Consider the following 19,264-nt stretch of genomic DNA (forward strand, 5'->3'; position numbering starts at 1 on the left):
TCTGTTTAACCGTTTTTTTTTTTTTTTAAACAGTTTTAAAACATTGTGAAAACTTGCAGATGTTTAGAAATAATGGGAGTTTTAATCCCGAAGTTCTCATCTTCAGTTTCTCGGAGTGTTCGACAGCATTTATCTGGAATTCTCATATGGCAGGGATGCGTGAGGATGGACAGACCTTGTTGCCAAACTAGATGCCCCACTGTTTATTTGTCCCGCCCAGCAGCTGCCCCGCTGTCACAGGGGTCATTTCTGAAGCAGCTGCTGCACCGCTCTTCTCTTGGCTGGGATAGTGTGACCCTGGCCTTGGAGAGAAACAGTAACTTACTTCAGCTGTGATGATGACTGCCAAGGGAAGTAGACGGAACTGCCACGGAAGGCGACCTGACAGCTCTCTCTTGGTACTTGTGGGGGTCCCCACTCTTACTTCCACCAGCAGGTGAGTGTACAGAGATGGAGGAAAAGCTGGGGGCCAGGAGAGTCTCCCCATAGATAGTCCTGCTACAGTGGGCAAACAGTTATTCCTTGTCTTGTGCCTCAATTACCCCAGCAATAAAAAGCCATGGACTACCCTGACTTCTCCTAATCTAGTACCTGCCACCCTCACACCCACCACCCTCATCGCTGCCGGGAAGTGGGATGGGGAACGGGAGTTCTCTCCACGGACCACTTTGGGGAGATTCCTGCCCTGGTCTGAGAAGTTGGGGAGCGCTCAGCAGGCTGCTGCTTGAGACGGAGCCAGAGATCCCGCTCCCAGCCACGCCCTCTTGCTTTCCAGCTCGCCCTCCCGGGGCGCTCGTCCGGCCCCCGCCAACGACGCACAGTCCCCAGGCGACTGGCACGGGTCCAGGCGACTGGCAGTCCGCTCCGGGGAAGGGCGCCGTCTGGGGACGCCCCTGGCGGGCTGCTCGGCGCTTTCCTCCTCGCCCGGGACCCGCCCCTCGCTGGGGAGCTGAGCGGTTGCACTGGGTCCCCCTGTGCAGCCGCAGGTGCCTGAGCCCGAACGCAGCCCTAACTGACTGCTCCTGCAGCCGCGTCCTGCTAGGCAGGTGTCTTCTGTGCCCATTGCTCTTGGCCTGCGAAGTGCGGTCAGCCCCAGCTCCTCGAACGGAAGCATCATTTTGAGGTGAGTGGAAGGGCTGGAGGAAGGACGCGGGTTGGGTGAGTAGAGATTGCACATAGGGAATAGCCCCGGGTGAAGAAGGGCACTGGTGGGAAGCTGAGAAGTGCAAGGGGATGGGGATGAGAAAGAATACAAAGACAGCCAGTCGGTCAGCGTGGCTGGCACAACCAGATGGAGGATAGGACCCACTCTAGCTTTCGCCCTCATTGGCTTCTCCAGCTTTGCACCACCTCTGTCCCACAGACTTAAATACTCACTGGGTTGAAATGAGGGGGGGGGGTTCCCACCAGCTTCTCTCATCTAAATTGAAAAGAGGCTAGCATTGCTTTCTGCTTGTTATCTTCTCCTGCTTGTTATCGTCTCCTGCCCCATCCAATGCTGAGGAGTTTGAACATTTTCACACAGAAAAGTAAAGTGTGCTGTATTCACACCGTGGATGGCTAGGCGGCACTTAAAACCACAGTTGTAAAGACGTGTGTGCGTGCGTGCTCATACTTATATCTCAGAGATAGGATGGCTAATGAGACCAGCAAGACACTAGGTGCACCCTTCGTGGTGCGATTCAGGTGGCTTTTTTTTTTTTTAAAACACTTCTCTATTTTAAAAGTGCGGAGGTGTGTGCTGATCCATGAGCTGTCTTTGGGAGATGGGAAAGGCAGTCTATTTGGCTTGAGGACTAACTTTCAATACCTAAAAAACGATGAAACAAAGTTGAAAAATACAAACAATTGTTAACAGAGAACGTTGTTAACTTGGCTGTTTCCCATTTTTGTTCTTTCACGTGTTTCTAAATATTTTCAGTTTAAGTTCTGTTTTTCAAATGCAAAAAAAAAATAATTATGACTGGGCACACATTGTGATAATGAAATCTACACGGTGCTGTCAGATGTTGCAATATTCTTGCATCACACCTGGTGTTCTCCAGTTCTAGGAGTCTCTAGGGAGACAGAGCTACTCAGAGCAGCCCACCTTTCAGGGCTATGAGCCACACTTGAAATGCTGATATTGGCAAATTAGGCTACATTTAATAATCTGGCAATTATGGACTCAAAGTAGAGTGTGAACTCTTATCCATTCTTGCAAGACAAATCTGTCTTCCTCCTCCTATACTTAGGGTTCCCTTTCCTCACATGACTGCTGCTCTCCATGCTTAGCTGACCCTGGGGACTCAGAACAGGAGGTCAGGGAGGGTAGAGGTTTTATGGGAAAGAGTCTCAACATTTCTCCTGTTCTCTATTCAACAGAGTGGAAAGAATGAGTCACCATTTTCCTGCCAGAGAAAGGCCCATTTCTTTTCTAGTTATGAAAGAAACTTACCTAATTTGCTTACTCTGAGGGGAGAAAAAGTTAAAGACGGTTCTCAGCTAGATTATGTGTGGTTGTTACTATGGGGAAGACGTTAAGCCATCATCTAGGACTGTTTACCTGTCTCCTTCTAAACATCATGGCAATAGTTCCTTTTACATGTACTTTTCTCTCAGTGAAATTGATGGCTAGGCAGTAGATAAAATTGCACACCAGAGTGTAAGTCTAAAATGTGGAGAAATGCGATAATATTTCCACCTCTTTCTCCATCTGACCTGACAAAGTGCAAGGTCAATGCTTGGCACATCTTATGTAGCAGAAAGATGGGCTACTTGAGAAAAACGTAAGGTGTGAAGAAAAATACAAGAGTGGTAGAGCTGCTGTGTGGTGTGAAAGCGTGCACTCAGGATTTTGTTTTTTACCAGATATAAGTGAATATAGTCCAACTCTGCAGTGGTAACAACCATTGTTCTTTCAAATATATAAGATTGACTTTTCTAGTGCTGTTGGTAATAGAGTCATTGCTATTCACTTTCCCTCCTGTACTCCATGCAATAATAAAGCACAAAGGATGACCCATTCTGCTTCTCGACCCTCCATCAAATGCAATGGGCAGTCTACATACTTTTTCTTTATTCGTTGTTCTCTTGTTTAAACGCCTTTTGATTTTTTTTAATTTACATAGACAATAGTTCTCTCTATCTTCCTGGATCTCAATAATCCCACTGAGCTCGATGCAGCCACCAGCCACCTGCCACAACCCTCTCCCCAAGCCTAGCTCATTTAATTGGTCACTTCCTAATTGCTGACTCTTTCTTTGCTCTACAGTTAATGATTCTTTTTAAAGGCCATAAGGCATTTTGCCAGCAGTTGACACTTAGTTGGAAAAGTAGCGATTCCTTAATGGATCTTCCTTCCAAATGAAGGCTTGACTTACGTTTTCCTAATGAGAAAATGAGCTTTTCTTCTATATGAGGAACTCCCCAAGACCTCTTAAAAATAACTTATTTGTAAACCAGCCCATCTTGGGTGCTCTCTTTATTTCTGCATCTAATCTGTGTTTACTTAATGTGTGAAAAGTCCAAGGGGAAAAAGTAACAAAACAGAACAAAAGGCCAACAAGTGTCCACAACTGAAAAATAATAAATGCTAAGAAAATATTGTACCTGTCAAAATAGTAGAAACAAACATTTACTCTTTTCATACTATATATACCAAGTACTTTGTTAATCACTACACTTCACTTGCTTCTCTATCTGTGTCTATAAATCATATTTGTCCCAAGCATAATATTTTTTGAGCTGTAGAGCTGAACTGAATTTTAAAATGTCCTTTTATAAAATCTGGCTCTTCGGCCTGTTTCAGTAGTTCTAAAGGTCCCTGGCCAGTGTTTCCACACAGCAACAATTTCTTCATCTGATCTCAAGTACATTTTTTAGATTAATCCAGTGTTGCTATTGTCCTCATAATGCCTGAATGTCCTGTACCTGGTCTGGTTTGGCCTTTTGTATGAGCTTCCTGGCACTTCAAGGCATTTGAGCTTGTGACTCCTGAAGGAAACCCTGTTATGTCCCCATTTTCGTGGCCAGAGGCTAAGTAACTGTTTCAAGGCCACAGTCATGCAGTTTTTAGTACTGGAACCCAGACACTGCCTCTGCTTAATAGGTTCCAGGATGGCAAGAGTCTTTACACTTACATTTTAAAAGGGATCAATGAATAAATGTACATTTCAAACATCTCTCGGTTATATAATTTAATTTGAGCTTTAGGATGATCAGCAATTGCTGAATATGTATACTATAAAAGTATTTAATTTACTGTATTAAGTATGTATCTACACTTGTGTATTCAGTACATAAGGACATGTATAAGAACCAGGGCTAGTGGTGAACATCTGTACTCTCCAAATTATTGAGGCTGAGGTAGGTAATGGAAGTTGAAGGCCAGCCTCAGCTCTGTAAGAGAATATTCCCCCAAACAGGCAAAATTTATAAATGTCACATAATGTATATTCATATGATACAACATAGGAGTCATATAATATGAATATATAATGTTTATATATGTGCCATATATTTACAAAGAGTTAAATGTATGTAGATCACATTTAACTCTCCTTTTTGGTAAAAACCATTATCATCCCCAAGTCCAGGAGAAGGAAAAATGTTTGGAAGATGCCCTCTACTAGCTAGTAACGTCCAATCCAATGTGGTACTTTCCAAGGTGAGGGGAAAAATAAGACAACTTCATGCTTACGAGTGAAGAATTTTGTTCTTGGTCACACAGCAAAAAAAAAAAAAAAAAAAAAAAATGGAAATGTAAAGTTAGCATATTTTCTTTAAAACATAGAGGTTTGCTAATATTATTTTTATTTTATAGTCACTTACTACCTTAATTTTTTCTTAATACCTGGGAAAATATTTTGCTGTCCTCCCACTTGTAAGCACAGATTGGATTTTGATGACACTGTGTAGTGTGGCTTCTCCTGTTGTCCCATACACTATTGTATCTATTATAATTTTTAAGGACAAAAATATTTCCACTACAGCAATACAAGTTAATGTTTTTGTTATAATCTTCATTCAAGGCATATATCACAAGCTATATTATACTATTTCTTTGTTTCCTTCTTTTTGTAGATTCCCCTAACTTTCCAGGACTTATCCTGGACAAAGATGAGTGTTTCTTCCAGCATACTGTAACTAGAGTGACCACGTTAGTGCAGACTTTACCATGGGAGCCAACACATCAAGCAAAGCACCAGTGTTTGATGAAAATGAGGATGGTAAGAAATGGGCCGCATTGGCATGTAAAAATGGAATTTTGTGAAATTCAAATACAAGTGTATGGCTTCACAAGTAAGTACAAGCCAGGTATCTAAGGATACAGGGAGAATGAATTGAAGGATGAATCCCCAGGATCTTGTTAATATCTAGAATGTGTTGTTTACTTTTTATGATACATTTGACTATTTTCTTAATCACTACGATGTAGTGTCTTCCCTTCTCCAAAGAGAGCTGCAGCTCATGTTAGATATTTAGGTGATTTATGTGTTTCTTTTACTGTCCCTTTGACAGTTGAAGTTATTCCCATTGCAAGTTTGTTGTGGAATATTAGTTGAAGATGTGTTACATTCATTTCATAATAATCTTTGGTGCATATGGGTTTGTCCAAAAGATTGCACTTAGTTTCCTTATCAATTTATCTCTCTATGTGGTAGTTTGAATGTAATGACCTTCATAAGCTCATAGGGAGTGGCACTATTAGGAGATGTGGTCTTGTTGGAGTAGGTGTAGCCTTGTTGGAGGAAGTGTATCACTGTGGAGGCAGGCTTTGATGACTTATATATGTTCAAGCCATGCCCAGTGAGACAAACAATTTCCTGTTGCCAGTGTAAGATGTAGAACTCTCAGCTACCTATACAGTACCATGCCTGTCTGCACATTGCCATGTCCCACCACGATGATAATGGACTGAACCTCTGAACTGTAAGCCACCCCTAATTAAATGTTTTCCTTTATAAGAGTTACCACAGTCAGGCTGGACAGTAGTGGCATACACCTTTAATCCCAGCACTTGGGAAGCAGAGGCAGGTGAGTTCAAGGCCACCCTGGTCTACAGAGCAATTTCCAGGACAGGCCCCAAAGCTACACAGAGAAACCCAGTCTTGAAAAAAACACAAACAAACAAACAAACAAACAAATAAATAAATAAAAAGAGTTACTGTGGTCATGGTGTCTCTTTACAGCAATAGAAAACCTAACTAAGACACTTTCTAAGATCATTAAATTTTGAGGAGGAATGGTATGTCATTGTGATGAAATTACTTTGTATGTGTGTGATATTCATGTGTGTACAGGTATTCATGTATGGAGGGCAAAGGTTGGCATTGGGTGCATGTCTCAATCTCATCTCTACTTTACATATTTGAGACAGGATCTCTCACTGAACTTGAAGTTTCTGCTAGACTGACTGGCCAGCCAGCCCCTAGAATCTGCCTGTATCTTCCCATCTCCCAACCCCAGTTCTAGGATTACAGCCTTGTTCGGCTTTTATTGGTTCTGGGGATCTGAACTTTAGTGTTCATGCTTGTGTGGCAAATGCCTTACCCCACCGAACCACCTTTCTGCCCTCTGCTTTTCAACTCAATAAATCCAATCAGGTTCATCTGGCGCTTTGTGTGGTTGTGGACTGAGCACAAATCAAAGCTGCATTTGATTGCTCTCTAGCTTCTGTCCAATGGGCCAATCAAAGAACATTAATATCTATGTCATTTTTATATCTATAATTTTGTATAAATAATCAAACTGGGCCAGAATCTAGAGCAGTAAAATGAGCCAATTTAATTACTTAAAAAATATTGCAGAGAAGAATTCTTTAATGTGATGAAAAAAGTATTTAACATTTCCTTTAAGTGGTTTCATATCCCCAGTACATAGAGTTGAGAAGAATATATAATAGTTTCCTCAGACAATGTTTTAAGGGTTATTTCTCATAGAAAATGGTTTTGTTCACTTTGAAGATAATTAAGAAATGAGATGGACTGTTACCAGAAGTCCCTTGAGGTGAGCTATCCTTGTTAGGATTCATCCTGACACTAGCATTTTGTGGTGGCTCATCTGATGTCTAATCTTGAAAGTGTCATTCTGCTCTTTACTTAGGTTGGTCTTTGATGAAGCAAAGTGGGAGATTTGCTAGTGAAGAGAATAAAGTTTGGCTTCTCTAGTCTTTTTTTTTTTTTTTTTTTTAACAAAGCATGTCTTGAATATGTCCTTGGGTAACTGTGCAGATTAAGTAAAATAATGCAAGTAAAACAGTAAGATGTTCTGCATAACATAACCACCCAATTAATGATAATCAATAGTAATATTTACTAGTGGCAGAAATTCTTAGCATGAGCTCTTAGAAGTATTTCAGTTTCTTAAAACAAATAGATTGAATGTGACTCAATAGATGCCACAGTCACTATGGCCTACTGGTGACAATATTAGTTGAACTGGTTGACAGAACACAGGATTTTATAGGTTTTGAGGAGATCTATATAAGCCAAGTTACTGGATGCACAAAATTATGGTCTCTTGTTTGACTTGTCTTTATCTCTCTAAGATGACATTTTCTTTTTGCCTTTCCTTTTCTTTTTTAAACCCCAAGTGACCATTAAAGCAACCTAATTTGATTAGCAGGCAAGTTTTCCCCATACCTAGTGGCTATATACATATGCTGAGAGAAAAAAAAAAAACTAACATAGAAAAATATGTTATTCACAAAGAAAATGAAGGCAAATGACCTTTGTTTTTAATGTTCATATTGTTGTTTTAAAATCTACCTTAGCAGCTGGGCAGTGGTGGCACACACCTTTAATCCCAGCACTCGGGAGGCAGAAGCAGGTGGATCTCTGTGAGTTTGGGACTAGCCTGGTCTACAGAATGAGATCCAGGAAAGCTGCAAAGCTACACAGAGAGACCCTGTCTCGAAAAACCAAAAAAAAAAAAAAAAAAAAAAAAAAAAAAAAAAAAAAATCTACCATAGCTATTTTGAGTGCAGTACTTTGGTTTGGTTTTCTTGCTTGTGGTGGAATTGCTTATTTGTTCATTTTTTTTTTCTTCAACCAGTATTTTAAATGCTGAAAAGTTATATACAATTCAACAAGAGGAGAGTATCCTGCCATGATCATGGATAGTGATGTGTCTCCAAGCACACACAGAGAACATAGAGGTGAAAAGTTTGTTTAGTTAATCCAAGAGACAGCTGCCTTCTGCAGCTAAGAAAAATTGGCCTTAGGTTAAAAAGTTTTCCAAAGAGTTCATCAGTGCCCTGAGTTTGCAGAGAGAGCTCATTTATTGCATTCTTCTTTGGACTTGGTGAAAACTCAATGTTCTTTCATTTGGCAACACTCGTCTCCTAGGATATGTGGCTATTTCCAGTTTCCAACATCTTCTTCAGTGACAGAGGCAATGGGGGTTCTTCAAAATATTGGGCCAAGAAAACTGGCCACAGATTTGCAATCCAAAAGAAATGGGAGGATTACTGAACTGATTCCAGCTAGAAAGGACTTGAGAAACTGCTGGAATTTAAACACCCATGCAATGCATGTTTCTATCCAAGAGGGTAGGTCAATGAATTCCAGATTTTCTCCTAAGAACCGGAGTAGAGCAATATTGCTTTACGTTATATTTATTATTTGAGATTGGAATAACCAGAAAAGTTAAAGGTAATTTCCCCTTCCCCCTGAGAATTGGCTTATTTAAATACTTCTGTCAATTCCTTTATCTTGAATAACCTCAGGTCCAACTTCTTGTGGAAATATTTTTAATTTGCAAGTGCTTTATGTCTCCATGAAAACGCATTGGAAAAGGTAAGAGACAACAAACTAGAAAGCCAAGAAAACAGACCTCAAAGTTTTAGCTAGCACTGGATACTTGAGTGCTGCAGGCAATCAGTTAGAAACACATTCAAGAGAATATGTTCAAATTTGGGAAGGTAACCACATTGCCTTAGTGATCCACAATCTTATGAATATAAAAAAAGGTTAGCCGGGCGGTGGTGGCGCATGCCTTTAATCCCAGCACTCGGGAGGCAGAGGCATTCGGATCTTTGTGAGTTCAAGGCCAGTCTGGGCTACCAAGTGAGTTCCAGGAAAGGCGCAAAGCTACACAGAGAAACCCTGTCTCAAAAAACCAAAAAAAAAAAAAGGTTCATAAAAGACCTACAATATTAAAATCTCAGTCTTCTTGAGATTTTTTTCTGATATATTTCGAAATTGAACCATTACTTATATGGAAACTTTTAAATATATTATAGTACAAAATATTTGTGGGATACAGTTTAGGAAACAAAGGATAGGTTGTCTTGAAAACATCCTTTCTTGCCATTGCCCCTTCTGGTTGAATAGGAACAAATTTTGTGTGAAATATTCTTAATACAATTTGTAGAAGCATAATAGGATTTTCATAGTACATATGAAGAGTGATTATTATTCCCTAAGTCCTCTTCATAAGTTCTTCATTGCAGTGTGATTCATGTTTATTAAGGTTAATGAGGAAAACACAGGATGGTTTAGTTTAATTTTGGGATGTTGGATGTATCTGTTTGAAATAACAGCTGGATTTATTTAATTTTAATTTGTTTTTTATGATGTTATTATCCAGAATATTTTATGACCAAGTGAAAGTGAAGTAGTTGCTAATGATAACCCTTTTTAAAAATCCTATCCAAGACTAGATTTTTAAAAAAATATTTTCATCTTATAACTTTAACTAAAGATTTAGGACAAAAGCCTTAGCTCCAGAAATTCCAAAAAGCGACACTTTCCTAAGATGTCAACCAAAGAGATAACTAGCTGTGTAAACTAGAGAGAGATTTAACCACAGTGTGTTGAGAAAAGGAACATATAACAGAGTCCAGAGACTCCAAGTTTGTGTTTGGGGTGCTGATATGAACCCTAGGTATAAGAAGAGAAAGGACTGAGATGAGCATGCTGAAGGTATGCATAATTAAGTAGTGTTAGTTAATATTCCTGGTTGATCATGAGAAGAGTGGTCAGAAGAAGTTACTAACCATGTTACTACTTGAGAGGAGCAGTCTGGTCCCCATGAAGTAATTATATCTGTTCCAGGTTGCAATCTTTTTATCATATATACTACCCCTCATTGGTAGGTAGCCTGTCTTGTCAGGCTTACCATTGCTTGAAGGTGCATTCCGTCCCCAGTCACAGTGCTGTTTATCAATCAGGGTGATTTCTGGAATCAACACCAAACCAGAGAGGGGCAGGGTGGGTTGGTTAGGCTCAGTGACCAGTCCCCTCCTTCAGAACCCTGTTGGTGGAAAAACTGAATCTGTAGTAAATCTGTACCTGTATGCAACTGATGTTCAATGAGAATGCCTATGAAGGCCTTCCTGAAAAGCCAAGTCTTGCTGTTTGGCTTGCACATGTAGTGTTAATTATCGTGACAACTATTAACCTTCAATTTATGGGTTCTGTAGTGATCTCAATTGTGTGGAGTCGTGCAAGACTTGTGGTAGTTACATGTGGAAACATGAAGCAGTAAGAAGCCAGTGATGGAATATTATATTTACGAGACATGGTAGTGAACACAATATAGATAGCACATAAAGACTGGAAAACTCAGGGTTGTAGATTTGGAATTTAACTGCCCGACTCAGACTTTACTTTTCCTTTTAAAATTATTTTTGTCCCCTCTCTGGAGGCATGTTTACAGTAAAATAAATAAAATTAAGCTCCTTTCCTACTTGAAGAGTCTGTATCTTTGCTTTTTAAATTTGTTTGTGAGACTAATTTAGCACAAGGGTAGGAAAAGTTTTCTATAACGATCAAATGTTAAATATTTTATGCTTTGTAGGCAATGTGGACAGCCTCAATCATCGCCAGTCAACTTGTCATTGACAGGTAGTGTGACAAATATAGCCCTGTACCAATACAAGTGTTCAGATTATAAAATTTGGCTTTCCAAATATTTTCAGTTGTCATCAGATAGTGCTCTTTGATATTTCCAGTCAATTAAAATGTAAAAATGATTGTTCATGAAATGTATGAAAATAGATGATGGGCTAAATTCTGTCCAGAGACTATACTGTGTAAATTTTTCTTTTCCAGTGACTTGTAGACATTTAGTACACATCCTGGGAACCTTTCTTCTATTCACAACTAAATCCTCTGGACTTAAGAGATGGGGCAAAGAGGCCAGAATCTGTTCTTGGGTAATTCAGCCTTCACTGACTCTCATTTACTTCACCTGTGAAATTTACTTTGAACAATAAGCTAGTGTTTGCAAAGATAATATGTGCAAATTGGGAAGATGGGAGGATGATTAGATAGATAGATAGATAGATAGATAGATAGATAGATAGATAGATAGATAGATAGATAGATAGAAAGATAGACACATCACAAGATACAACACACACACACACACACACACACACAGAGTTTCTTTGTTCCATAATCTAGATTCAAGTAAATAATTACAACCAGTATTGCATTTGAAATATAACTAAAGCAGAATTTGCCTCCCAATAGGGATATGCATTCATTTGAAGGGCATCCAAAAGTTGGAGATATTACCTTTCATTTTGCTTCACTGTCCTACTTTGTGGTTTCTTCTAGAGTGTTAACGTACTTCTGATTTCCAAATAAATTTATGAATTGGGGCCCAGGCAGCGGGACATGAAAAGTATCCTTTGCTTTGTCTTGGCACCAGTAGTTGGTCACAGCCAATCCCAGACTTCCTGGGGCACCATGTCTCATAAAAAGAAATGCTGACAGTGCACGCAGTGGCCATCCTTTGCCCTGGAGGCCACTTCTCTGGAGAAATTCCACCATGTTTTTAAAGGTCTTGCCAGACTGTTAACGCCTTAACCATTTATTGCCACTTTTGTCTGGGATGGTGCCAGACTGATGATGATGTATAAAATCAGTTTTCACTAGTGGGTCATAAGGGATAGGCTTGAGAGTTCCCCTGTGCCCATAACCAGTATCAAGCTGTCAGAGAGCCACAGCTCCCAGACACTGCTATGGATGACCAAGTTTTTATTGTCTGAGGTAAAATGAGGAAATTAGGATAAGGCAATATGTTTCTCACCAAGCTAAACGATTAGAATTTTAATTCTGTTTAGGTCTGTGTTGTTGTGTTTGTAGTATTTGAAGATTGTGAAAATTGAAATTATTTTTCATAGTGAGAACTTAGATAAGCAATTTGCTTCAGGCCTGTTTTCTTAATTGTAGAAGGAAACAGATAATCATGTGTGCCTCATGTAGTTTTTTGTGTAAAGAGTTTGACTAGTGTCAGGCAAATAATAATAAATATTATCCATGTTCATTATAATTATGAGAATTACAGCTTTCAATGCTTTTATTTGGTAAATAAAAAAATAAGTCACTCAGTGCTGAATTTCCTTTTGTCCCTTATGCTTTTTTTAAAAATTTTTTTGAGGAAAAAAAGAAATAGAAGGTTTTATGATCTATGATATTCAAAGTTCTATCAGAAGTTTTATGTATAACTGTTATGAATTCTCTTAAGGAATTGAGGTGGAGATAATATTAAATGGTCTGTTTTCATTAGGAGCACTTTCATTATGTAAGTGCAACATGATAATGCACAGACTGAAATAATGACTGGAGATGCAGTTTACAGAAACTTTCGGAAGCTTGAAAGCTGATTCCCCCCCCCCCAACACAAAACAATTAGAAGTTACTGGTGTTTTGAATGTAGAGTAAGATTTTGTTGCTGGAGAACATCTCTCCAGGTTCCACCAAGCCCGCAGTTCCACAATCCACGTATAAAATAATCACTCAGATGCTTATATTACTTATAAACTGTATGGCCGTGGCAGGCTTCTTGCTAACTGTTCTTATATCTTAAATTAACCCATTTCTATAAATCTATACCTTGCCATGTCGCTTGTGGCTTACTGGCATCTTTACATGCTGCTTGTCCTGGAGGTGGCTGTGGTGTCTCCCTCTCCTTCTTCCTGTTTCCCCAATTCTCCTCTCTCCTTGTCCCGCCTATACTTCCTGTCTGGTCACTGGCCATCAGTGTTTTATTTATATAGAGTGATATCCACAGCAAGATTTAAAGGACAAAAAGAAGGAATCCTGGGTCTTTGCTTAAGAAGAGTGGGATAGGCGCTCAGGACAGATAGAGGCAGAGTTATAAATTCTCCTTGAATCTGGTATTGTCCAGTTGTACTGGTTACTCGTTATCAGTCTGACACAAACTAGAGTCACCTGCGAAGAGGGAACCTCAATGAAGGAATTTCTTCTAGCAGCTTGGCTTTATAAGTAAGTCTGTAGGGATATTTTCTTGGTTAATGATTGACATGGGAAAGCACAATACATTATAGGTGGTGCCACCCTTGGGCAAGTGGTCCTGGGTTGTATAAAAAAGCAAGCTGAGCAAGCTGTGGAAAGCAAGCCTATAAGTAGTGTCCCTGCACAGTTCTGTTTCAATTTCTGTCTTGAGCTCCTGTCCTGACTTCCGTCTATTATTGACTGTTACCTGGAAATGTCAGATGAAATAAACCCTTTCTTCCCAAGCTGGCTTTAGTCAGTGTTTTAAAACACTACAGCAACCAGAAGCAAAGTAGGACACAGCTAGAAGACTAGAATTGAGGGCCTAGTGGTGAGGGCAAAATCTGGGTTAGAAACAGAGGCATGGCATTTGATTCCTCACAGACTGGTGCGTCTTCCTTAAGGAAGGGCAGGGATGGAAAGGAGGAAGCTAGTCCCAAATGGACAAGTCAGGTAGAGGAGCGCACACCAGCTAAGGAAAAAGATGAAAGAGGCAGATCAGAATGAACAAGATTGGTCCCAAAATTTAAGCAATGAAAATGTTCAGAGAAAGAGGGAGAAGTCATCTGGGCCGGATGCTCCTGTGGGGATGAACAGGTGGATATGTCTAAAGGCATGGCAACAAGGAGGAGTCTGGTGTTATTGACAAGAGCATGTCAGAAGGATTGTGCAAGCATGAGATGACAAGTGGTTAGCGGTGGATGGGAGGTAAGGAAGTGGGTGCAGCAAATATACGTGACTTCTTGAAGAAGTGTGACCTGCAAGTAAGGAGAGGATAAACCAACAGTCAAAGCTGAGGATAGTGATAGAGAAATCTCTTCAGAGGCGTGTTCGAGTGTACTGATGCCGATGTGAGTGAACCTATATAAAGCGAAGGAAGAGTTAAATCAGAGTGGGGACCACGGCTGGCTTCAGCAGTGTGGGATCTTGTTGTCACACATGGCTTGGCACTCAAAAGATTACAACTGTTTTTTGCTTTTTGGGTTTTTTGTTTGTTTGTTTGTTTTTGTTTTTTTCGACACAGGGTTTCTTTGTGTAGCTTTGCACCTTTCCTGGAACTCGCTTTGTAGACTTTTTTGTTTGTTTGTTTGTTTGTTTGTTTGGTTGGTTTTTTAGTATTATTCGTGGGCTTTGATTTTCTGTAAGTTCTTGCCAGTTAATACTTGAACTGTGTGTCTAAGAGAATAAGAGAAGTTGAATGGGATAATGGATCTTTCCTGGGAATGATGCCTTGGCTCCTGTCTTTCTACTTCCCTGTTAGTGATAGAGGATGGATGCTCATTGGGAACCAAGATGTCTGCCAGGTTCTATCAATAGTAAGAGTCTGTGTATTGATTCAAAGGCAATTGGTGTGTGAGAGCCACCATGACATCCCTAGAAAGGGCAATAATAAATGGCTCTCCACTCCAAGGTGGCAGTTTATCTGGTGGGTTCCTGTATCTTGGGTTCTTAGCCAGCCCTGTTTCTACATCTAGATACTGATGAAAGTTCAGAGAAGAAACATAAAAATATACGAGAAATAAGTAGCATTCTTATTAGGGGTGTTGGTAGAGACAGCCAATAATCATAGTGCATTTTATTGTCAGACCAGCCTGCAATTTAAACATGCATGGTCTGGGCTGAGGCAGAGGAAGGTTAAACTACTCCTGAAATGAGATATCTACATCATATCCTGAACCCCCATATAAAATGAACCCCAGTTATTGCAGCTACAGGTACATGCTCCCTGTATGCATGGCCGGAGAGAAGTGACAAAATTAAATGAACCGACTTGGGGAATCACTCTTCAACTTGCTCTGATTCCTGCTCACAAAGCTGTGAGTAGTTTCATTTCCGAGTGACATTCCTCTTCAGTTCTGCAGTAAGTCACAGCCGTGCCTCTTAAACTAGAATATTGCAGACTGGAGGTTATTTCCTCAAATCAATCATGGAGCTACTCAGGATTTGCTCACCTCTCTTTACCCGCTTTGATTCTAAGCATTATTTCAGTGGCTTTCATCATGTATTCTTCTTTATGCTCATTACTCTCTTTAGACTGCTTTAGACCAACTTAATGCATATGCCTGTGAGATAACCTGTATTTATTTACATAAAATATGGATGCTGCTTTGACAACTTCATTTTCTGCCCATAGTATAAAGTAGAAGGATGACTGTTCAAAAATTAATGCCTGATTGCAGTATTATAAGACATTTCTGTTTAAGTCTTAAGTTCCTGTTTATATAAGTAAGCCTGCCTGCTCTCCCCAGGACCGCCGGAAGACTGTAGACATCATATTCTCTACGTGCCACTATTGTGGGGAGACTTGGATGCAAAGGTTCATGGGCTTCATGGTGGCTGTTCTTAGGACATGTATAACTATGGATGTAAGAGGAAGTTTGATAATTATGAAAGCAATGTACATGAATTATAGAATGCTCAGAAAACAAAATCAAGGAGAAAAACTTACTGACAATGTTTTGGTCTGTAGACCATCATAGCTAATATTTTGAGGTGTTTGCATTCAGAAGTTCCTTCTCTATCCTAGTATCTTTTATCTCCACTATCCTGTCTAAGACAAAATTTGACAGGTCTTATTAATAAAAACAAACCTGGAGCTAGGTATTGAGATGAACGCTGAAAGATCAGAGAAGCAGAACAAAAAGTTCCTGGTCCTCACACCTTATATACTTTCCTGCTTCCTGCCATCACTTCCTGGGATTAAAGGCATATGTCACCATGCCTGGCTATTTCCAGTGTGGCCTTGAAGTCACAGAGATCCATTTTCTGGCTTCTATGTCTGTCTAGTGGCTGTTCTGTTCTCTGACCCCAGATAAGTTTATTAGGGTGTACAATATATTGGGGGACGCAATTATCACCACAATCCTGAATTTTTTTAAAATTTATTGTTGAATTTATGTGTTTGTTATTGTGTTCTCTTCTTTCTGGAGTTTAAAGTTCCTGAAACTTTGGTAATTCTGTCTATTTTGTCCATCTTTGAATCCTTGGTCTTCAAATTATTGACTAAATGAATACATTCGAGTCTCTGTAAAGACTGGGTACATTTATAAGAGGCATGAGGCATATTTGGGGTGATAGTGTATATACTTCTCGAACCCCACTTTCCCAAATATTGTGTGTAGCTTATTCCAATTGCTTAACATTTGTTGATTTGATAAAACTATAATTTAGTGTCTGGGAAATTCTACAACATAAACATATTGCAATTTACCTAAAATATACATAGTTTTAACTGTAAGTGCTAAAATAAAATGAGATCTTTTACATTGCAATGCTGTAATTTAATAAATCTTTAACCTTGAAAAAACTTTATTGTAGGAGGAAAGTAACAGGTATCCTCTATAGTTGAGAATTCAAATCATTTACATATGATGAAACAGTAAAGAAGTTTGCTTGGTTTATTTATATAGAATTAATTACAAATATGACTATGTGTTAGAAATAAGTAAAGTCTGTATTTTAGTAAATACAATTAACAAGCTCTTAAAAAACTTATGGATGCTTTTATACCATCTATTTAAAAGTGAGATATTTTAGCACTGTAGCGTGGAAAATACACATAATGTGAAATTGAACATTTTAGATAGTTTATGTGTACATTTCTGCAGCATTAAGCACAGTCACAATGTTGTACAACCACTACCATCGCCCATCTCTAGAACCTTCTTTCTTTACAATGAGAAACAGGATGTCCATTAAACAACAACTCCGGTCCTTCTGCCTTCTGCCCCTAGTATCTCTCCCTACTTCTGTCCCTAGGAACATGGGTATTCTGTTCACTCCATAGAAGGGGACTCCTTTAAGATGGTCCCTTTTGTCTAGCTTATTTCACTTCACCCAGGTTCATTACTACAGTCTGTATCCAATCTCATTACTCTTAGTTGTCCAATAATATTGCACATTACATTGATATTATTCTTTACTTACGTTATTTGTGCTGTAGACTGTTGGGCTGTTTATGTGTTTGAACTATTGAGATCTACTGCTGTGGATATCAGTATACAAGTATTTGTTAGAGTTTCTGCTTTTAATCTTTAGTGTATATTTCTAGGAGCAATATTGCTCAGCAAAAAACTCTTACAGTCCAGCCGTTCAAGGCATTTATCATGGAGGACTTGCATTTACCCTACATGAGGATGAAGAATGATCCTTCTTTCCCCTTCAAAATATTTGCCATGAAAGAATCTTGTACTGAGCTATTAGCTAAAGACTATGCCTAAGACTATGTGCAGGCAGCCTACACATCCCATTTGCTTATTCCTATGGAAGGCGTGGGTGCTCTGAAGACCAGGGTATACCATGTTAATTTCATTCAGAATGTGTTGTGCACAGGGAATTTCAGTGGATTCTGAGAGAAATGGTGCACAGGAGAAGCACACTTCTTCTCAGAGGTTAGTTAGTACTGGCACCAGTGACATCCCACAGAATTCTAGGGTGCTCCCATCCAGGATCTTAGCATGGTTCTGTTGCTCTGCTTAACACTTTCTAATAATAAATTTACAATTCCAGCTCTTTTGCAAGCTCTAGGAATTGGTATTGGAGTTGTTATTAGCCAATATTGTCCTTCCATTTAACATTTTATCACATTTAAAATGTGATAACTGGATAAGTGATTCTACCTGTATTTAGGTATGGATAGAGAAAGTGCATTCTTTTTATCTAAAGTAAATAATTTGAGTTTTGGAATTACTCATCACATAAATTTTCCCAGCACTGCTGCTGTAAGTATCACAAAGCAGATGGTTTATAAAAAGGGAAATCCATTGTCTCAGGACCGTGGAAGCTGGAGGTATGAAATTAAAATATTAACAGGGCCATATGCCTTTTCCATTCTCTGATGATGCTTCTTTCAGACTCATCAAAGGTCTGGTAGCACAGTGTTCTGTGTCTTGAGGCAGGGTAAATCCAAATATGTCTGTGACTTCACAAAAATATCTTCACTCTCTGCCTGTATTTATATGAAATTTTTACTGTACAGGGAAAATGCTAATATTGGATTAGGAGCCTCTCTATTCCATTATGACATCATCTAAATTGAACTAAACATATTTGCTACAAAATCATTACCAAATAAGTTCATATTATTCTTGTGTCAGGGGTTAGGACATATCTCTTTATGAGACACTCAACTTGTAATAGACATTCTTGGTTTTATTAAAAATTTCAACTCTCACAAGCTCTCAGACATTGAGTATGTTACCCACTGTCTTCAAGACTCACTATTTTATCATTTTTTGAATAATGATGATTAAATGAAACAATGTAAGCACATTGTTTCACAAACCAAGTATTCCCAAGTGTTAGCAGATTAGATTGTCATTAGCTCTTCAAAACATCCCTATGTTTAGTGTTTACTTTAGCATTTTGACTTAGAGAAGATCACCATCCATTTAAAGGAGATCTGACTGTTAGCATGGGATCCATAAACAGAATTCCAAGGAGCCCAGTAAGAAATTTTATAAAGCTGAGTTTGTTCTGTGTATTCCATTATTTTTTGAAGAAATGATCTATGGACCTACCAAAGACATCCATGCTGTATTGCCAAATTGAAGAATGAGCTTGCCTTCATATTCATGATTCTCTTGGATGAGAAGTTGTATAGGGGAACTTCAATCTAGAACATTCAGCTTGGAGAGAAAGACTGAATGGTACCTGTCAGCAGGAGGAGGATGGATCAGTGCTTATAAAAGCAGGGCTTTTAATGTAGATCCCTTCTCAACCCATCTCATCATAATCTCATTAGACATTATGAGGAAATGATCAGCCACACCAATGTGTAGAGTTGAGAACCGAAACTCTGAGAGAAAAACATGGACAAGCTCATACTTTAGAAAAAGATGGAAATGAAATGCTCACCCTCTTCTGCTTGCCTCCAAGTCCAAGGAGAGAGAACACTTTGCATCTCATATTTGCTCATCCTTTTTACTAATTTGACTCTTGAAATAATCTTTAGATATAAATAAGAAAACCATTATAATTTGCTGGCTTGATTGTAGGAGATGAGTCTGAAATGATTTTCAAAGATCCACTCC

At 39.1% G+C, this 19,264-nt stretch overlaps 1 protein-coding gene across 1 annotated transcript in view; it reads left to right on the forward strand.

Annotated features, from left to right (window-relative positions):
• Positions 1–918: 918 nt before the first annotated feature.
• Positions 919–19,264, forward strand: part of Stk32a (serine/threonine kinase 32A) — a 113,605-nt gene continuing 95,259 nt past the window's right edge. The window contains exons 1-2 of the mRNA XM_028881730.2: positions 919–1,123; positions 5,065–5,210. Coding sequence (XP_028737563.1) covers positions 5,159–5,210 — 52 coding nt within the window. The 5' untranslated portion in view covers positions 919–1,123; positions 5,065–5,158. The remainder of the gene's footprint in view (positions 1,124–5,064; positions 5,211–19,264) is intronic.

This window comes from Peromyscus leucopus, chromosome 19 (assembly GCF_004664715.2).
Source record: "Peromyscus leucopus breed LL Stock chromosome 19, UCI_PerLeu_2.1, whole genome shotgun sequence".
Classification (NCBI taxonomy): domain Eukaryota; kingdom Metazoa; phylum Chordata; class Mammalia; order Rodentia; family Cricetidae; genus Peromyscus; species Peromyscus leucopus.